The sequence below is a fragment of the Stegastes partitus genome, unplaced genomic scaffold (genome assembly GCF_000690725.1).
Source record: "Stegastes partitus isolate 25-593 unplaced genomic scaffold, Stegastes_partitus-1.0.2 Scaffold1834, whole genome shotgun sequence".
Lineage (NCBI taxonomy): Eukaryota > Metazoa > Chordata > Actinopteri > Pomacentridae > Stegastes > Stegastes partitus.
In genome coordinates this window covers 122,968-128,533 of record NW_007579565.1, presented here as the reverse complement: position 1 = coordinate 128,533, position 5,566 = coordinate 122,968, and the positions used below count along the sequence as shown (strand labels likewise).

The 5,566-nt window shown below is 42.8% G+C and overlaps 1 protein-coding gene across 2 annotated transcripts in view; it reads right to left on the bottom strand.

Annotated features, from left to right (window-relative positions):
• Nucleotides 1-368: 368 nt before the first annotated feature.
• Nucleotides 369-5,566, bottom strand: part of ncl (nucleolin) — an 8,861-nt gene continuing 3,663 nt past the window's right edge. The window contains exons 5-14 of one of the 2 annotated variants that reach the window (XM_008302545.1): nt 5,181-5,266; nt 4,872-4,995; nt 4,360-4,496; nt 4,146-4,272; nt 3,715-3,851; nt 3,207-3,336; nt 2,747-2,889; nt 2,405-2,531; nt 1,792-2,078; nt 369-1,133 (exon numbers count right to left, since the gene is read on the bottom strand). In XM_008302545.1, coding sequence (XP_008300767.1) covers nt 1,072-1,133; nt 1,792-2,078; nt 2,405-2,531; nt 2,747-2,889; nt 3,207-3,336; nt 3,715-3,851; nt 4,146-4,272; nt 4,360-4,496; nt 4,872-4,995; nt 5,181-5,266 — 1,360 coding nt within the window. In that variant the 3' untranslated portion in view covers nt 369-1,071. Of the gene's footprint in view, nt 1,134-1,791; nt 2,079-2,404; nt 2,532-2,746; nt 2,890-3,206; nt 3,337-3,714; nt 3,852-4,145; nt 4,273-4,359; nt 4,497-4,871; nt 4,996-5,180; nt 5,268-5,566 lie in introns of both variants that reach the window. The other variant, XM_008302546.1, reaches the window with a different exon arrangement.

The window sequence follows — 5,566 nt, the reverse complement described above, 5'->3', positions numbered from 1 at the left end:
TAAACAGGTTTATTTGATCCTGGATAGCAAAACCTGGGATGTTTTAATCCAGATTTTTGTTTGGTTAGGTTTTAGGTATGACCATTATTTGACCTTCCATTCATCGCAGAGTTTACGGATTGAAGAAATTTTATGGCAGGTTTTTAAAAATCTGTCCATTCCAATCAAAGTCAGCTGATCTGTACAAACAGCACTGGACATAATGTTGACAATGACAGGCTTCATAACAGCAGAAGTTGTAGTCGGGATGTTTTCAAAGCAATACGCCTCATTAAAGTGTCTACTCCTTCGTTTTCACATCATACTTAAAGCCAGTGCAACTCCGTTTCTCACACGACGCTTCAGATTGAGTATAATGAGGACAGACATTTAAAAATCACCACCTACAAGGTTTTATTGAATCACGTGAAAATCTTGAAAGATGGGAGAAAAATTAGTCAATGCACTACAAATATTTTATGTTACATAGATTAGAGGTCTTCCATCCTGAACTCAAACATTGACTGTGCCCTACCGAACAAACATGACAAACATTTGCCGTAATTCTTAACACCCAGCTCTTTAGAGAATGGGTTCAAATCTATCAAAATATGCTTTGCACATTACAGTAAAACTTGGCATCTAAAGCAAACTAAATGACAAACAAAATAAAAACAAAAACCATATGGATACAGGTGTATTTCGTATTTTTTTTTTTTTACAAAAGGTAAAATTAATCATACAAACTGTTGAAATTTACACAATGTATCTGACAAGACGAGCATATTTTCACAGCAAACTTGTTTGCCAGACCCATTCCATTTTTCTCCTTCAGAAAAGCAAGTAAGCTGTCAAGGGCAAGAGGTGCAGGTTTGCATTCGGGACATTCATTACTCACACGTAGCACTTAAGCTGAAAAGGTCAAAGTACCATTCTGGCACAGAAGGATGTGGAAGGTTTGAGGGGTCTAAATAAAGGGCTAAAATGCCCATTAACAGTTAAATATATACCAATGACGCTTTCTGGAATGTCCAAAAGCTCTGAAAAGTGATGAAACCAGAGTCCATTCAAAAAATAAAATAGACTAAGGCTTTAGTCGTCGAACTTGATTTTCTTCCCCTGGGGTTTGGCTCCAAATCCTCCACCTCTTCCACCTAAAATGAGAAAAAAAAAGAAGCTTAATTTACTGGCCAGTATTTAATTCACCAACTTAAAATGATTGAAGGGGACAAAAGGAAATGGAAGGGGATAGACGTATGATCGAGTCCAAGCGCTAAATCTGATACATTAAATACAGGCAAGCGGACACCAGATCCTTAACTTCGTCCAGCTATTCGCAATGAAAGTCATCTCTTGCTGCTTCTGGCATCGATTAAACCTCTAAGCTCATGTTTAACAAAATGTGATATCTATAAAGGTTTTTCAGTGACTATAATCCGTTAAGCCTGAGACCGTTCCACTTCCAATGGCTGCCTTCAGTTTAAACATACCTGCTCAGATTCAACTGAAAGACTAAAATCACTCAATAGTATGGTGTAATATCTGAGTAATTCAAACAAATATTTGAAATGGAAACTGATTCTAAAATAATGATGATGATGCGTAAAGCTCTACCCCTACAAGCTGGTTTCTTGGGTGTATCAGATATGAAACTCTGACTGTCTAAATCTGTGTTTTTGACAACAGTCGTCAGTAAACGGCTCGGCCATGGCACCGACTGCTTATATCGCTCATGGTCTGTCCCTCAACAACTGATGCCCGTCAACATGATGGTTATTTGCATTTGAGGTGTCAAAGTAGATAAACATTTACCTCCAAAACCGCCACGTCCGCGTCCACCTCCACGAGGACCGCCTCTTCCTCCTCCTCTGCCGCCGAAGCCGCCGCGACCGCCGAAGCCGCCCCGGCCTCCTCTGCCGCCGCCGCCACGGCCGCCGAAGCCGCCTCCGAAGCCACCACCGCGGCCCCCACGGAAGCCGCCCTCGCCCTTAGGCTTGGCGTAGTCCAGGGTCACCTTGCTGCCATCGATCTCGCCGTCCTCCATTGCCTCCTTAGCTGCTTTGCAGTCATCCTCGTTGTCGAAGTCCACGAAGCCAAAGCTGCAGGGCAACACAGCGGGGGGGTTAGCTATGCTTCACTTTAACAATCATGGAAAATCAACTGATTTTAAAAAATCTAAAAACTGCATTTCCACTAACAATGCTCGGTACTGCAGCCAAAATGGTAACTAGTGACTATTAATACATTTCTAAACACTTTAAGTTGTGTTTCACATCAGACATGGGCAACTCCCACTAAGGTAGCTGCCTGTTTAACTGCGAGTTTGCTCTACTTCTCATGCGAATCCGTTCACTGTCACTGTTGGACAGAGCGGTGCTCACGAGAAGACTTAACTGAGGGAGTGTTTGCATGTCTCAGAACTTACCCTTTTGAGGACCCTGTGTCTCTGTCTGTGACTATCCTGGCTGCAACAGCACCCTCAAAGGATTCCTTAAGGGTCTGATCGGTAGTGTCCTCAGACAGCCCCTTGACAAAGAGGGTTTTTGTTGGACCTGGTAGAAAAGAAAAATCATTCAAATTTACCACAAGGATCAGTATTTGTACAAACACACATGCTTCAACAAGCTAAGGGCTTATGCTGGGACCAGATCAGGACTTGACTATCTTTATATCTTCACAGAGTGTCAGGAGTTCAAGTTTTCATCACATCTGGCCAAAACAATTTTTGGATCATGTCCAAACTAACAACTCCAGTTTGTAGACGTACCTGCGTTTCCCCTGCCGCCATCTCTTCCACCGCTGTTCTGGCTGTACTCCAGTCGGATTGACCGGCCTTCGATGTCTGCGTTGTTGAGGTTTTCCAGAGCTTCCTTAGCATCATCTGTGGTGTCAAACTCAATGAACGCAAAACTGAGGAAAGAAGAGTAACATTGGGGAAAAGGGGTCAATGCAGTTATTCACATAGAAAATAAATGAACCACGCTTTATTATTATATTATTCCACAATCAGGCATTTCTACTTGTTGCACAGCAGACATAAGCGACGCCCACATGAAGACGGGGCAGGCCTGTTCTAACTGTGCTTTGGCTCTGCTTCTCGTGCGAATCCGTGCACAATCATGGGTAAGACTAAGAGGAGCTCATGAGAAGGATAGCAAAACCATAGACGGATGCAAAACCGTCTCTGGACCTAAACGTGTCACGTTAGTCGCCACATCGATACTCACCCTTTAGGCCTGCCATCTTTCTGTGGAATCCTTATAGAGACAGCCTTCTCAAATGTGGATTGTAACACTTCCTCAGTAGCACTGAATGCAAGATTATTTACTACCAGCGTTTTATTGACGGGTGCTGCTGCTGCAAGAAGAGCAGAAAGGAGACTGGTTAGGCAAAGAAAAAGCTGCTTTTTCCATCATGATATTCACAAAAAAAAAAGACATTAGCGTCATAGCTGGCCAATTGCTAACACAGGCTTAATTCAGAAGCATCATGTTGTGTATACCAGTCAGCATTATAATCATAATTGAAATAAACGATTACTGGTCTTTAACTAAAGGTAGTGGCTAAAATGTTTCAGTGAGTAACAGAATGACTGATCAACATGCATCGTTATCCCAAGGACAAGTGGCACTGCTCAGCAAACACACACATATATAATAATTAGCCATGTGCCCAACTCGTTATACAGTTTAACTACCAACACCAGACTGACAGCTTCACAGTCGAGGAGTTTACCTGACACTTTGGCTCCTTTCTGGCTCTTTTCTCCAACAAAGTCGATCATTATGGACCTTCCCTGTACGTCAGCTCCCTGGGCCTCCTCCAGCATCTTCTCTGCTTCAGCCTCAGTTTTGAACTCGATGTAGGCAATGCTGCAAAGCGGAGAAACGGTTACACGTCTACGACAAGATCGCAAATTAAGAATCCTTGACAGGTTTGAGTACCAAGTAGATATACTGCATTCAACTAAATAAGGAGAGCCATTGTGCAACTATGACTAGAAGTGACCGCCAACTATCAGTAAGTCAGTTACCTATGCCATCTGTGGTTCTGATCCAAGGCTACCTTAATATGACTCAAAGAGATTTTGGGTTTCCTGTATAATTTCCCCCATCGGTATAATTTTTACTAAGAAGAGACAATGCGACATGCTGGCTTATCCTCACCCTCTGTTTGAGCCGTTCTGGCCTGGAGGTAACCTGACCTCCACGGCATCCTCAAAGACTTCTTTCAGGTCATCGACGGTCGCAGAGAAGGGAAGGTTCTTGACAAACAGCGTCCGTGCATCCCGCTCTATGGGCCAGATGGAAAAGTCAGCATGACATCGGAACCAACTTCTTTTCACTCTTTTGAGAAACTTAGATTTTTCTCATTTTTTACCTTTCTTGCCCTCCTGTGAGGTGTCTTTGCTACGGGCTCTGTCCAGCTTCACCTCCTGACCCATGACCTTCTTGCCGTTGAGCTCCAGTGCCTTCTGCAGGTCCTCTTCAGATCCAAAGTCAACATAACCAAACTTCCTGTTGGGGTAAGTCATAAAATAACTATCAGACAGTCCTGCTTCCCTAAATCTGGGTTTTACAAACAATGTCCCAAAATGTAAATAATGGTAATGACACAACACTTTAACCTGCCAGTGTATGTTTGAAGGATTAACAATTGACTCTTAGCACATTAATAGATTATAATGAATGAACTCTTATCTGGATCTAACTTTCTTAGATGACCTTGGAGGCAACACCTCAAACAATGCTCCCGCTATAGTCACTACAAAGAAACCTTGAAAAGCTTGAGTGACAGAAAGGCAGGTTTAAGATATAAGAAAACGGCTTCATCCCTGCTCACAGCCAAAGGGATAGGTAGTTTGTTTGAAATGTTTTAACATGAGCACTTACTTTGATCCTCCTAACCGGACATCGGCGACCTCAAGGTCGTTCTTGGAGAAGAACTTTCTCAGTGATGATTTGATCTCATCAAAGTCTTTGGTGGAGTTCAGGTTTCCAACAAATAGACAGAACCCTGGCAAAACACAACACACTTCAACTCAGTTTCATTGTGATCAAAGAACTGCAGTAATTATTATACACAGTCATGCCAGATGAATTCAGAATAATAAAGGTGACATCACACATCAGTATTAAGTCCCTTGTTTATCATCATAAAAGGCTGAAATCTGATAAATGGGCCACTGCATTCATTCTTACCTTCTCCATCTGCCTTTGCTTTCTTGGCAGGTGGCGTGTCTTTCTTGCCCTCTGCCTTCCTCTTTCCAGGTGTGACGGGGGCATCTGTTCAGAAAGTTGTAGTATTAAAGTCAGCCAGCAAATACAGAAGGAAGAGACTGATGATAGACACAGAAGGCTAACCCTGCAGAAAAGCAGTAGACAGACTTCTTCTGACTCAACAGAAAACGCATGAAAATCATCACTTTTAATTGCGGTAATTCACAACAAAACCTCTGGAATCCAACTAAAAGCCACAAGACAAGAATGTAGCAGCGATTGAGGATAGAACCGGCAGACGATGGAACACACACCGGCACCGAAGACATAGCGCTGCATTTGTTTTTCCTCCGTACATTACACACATG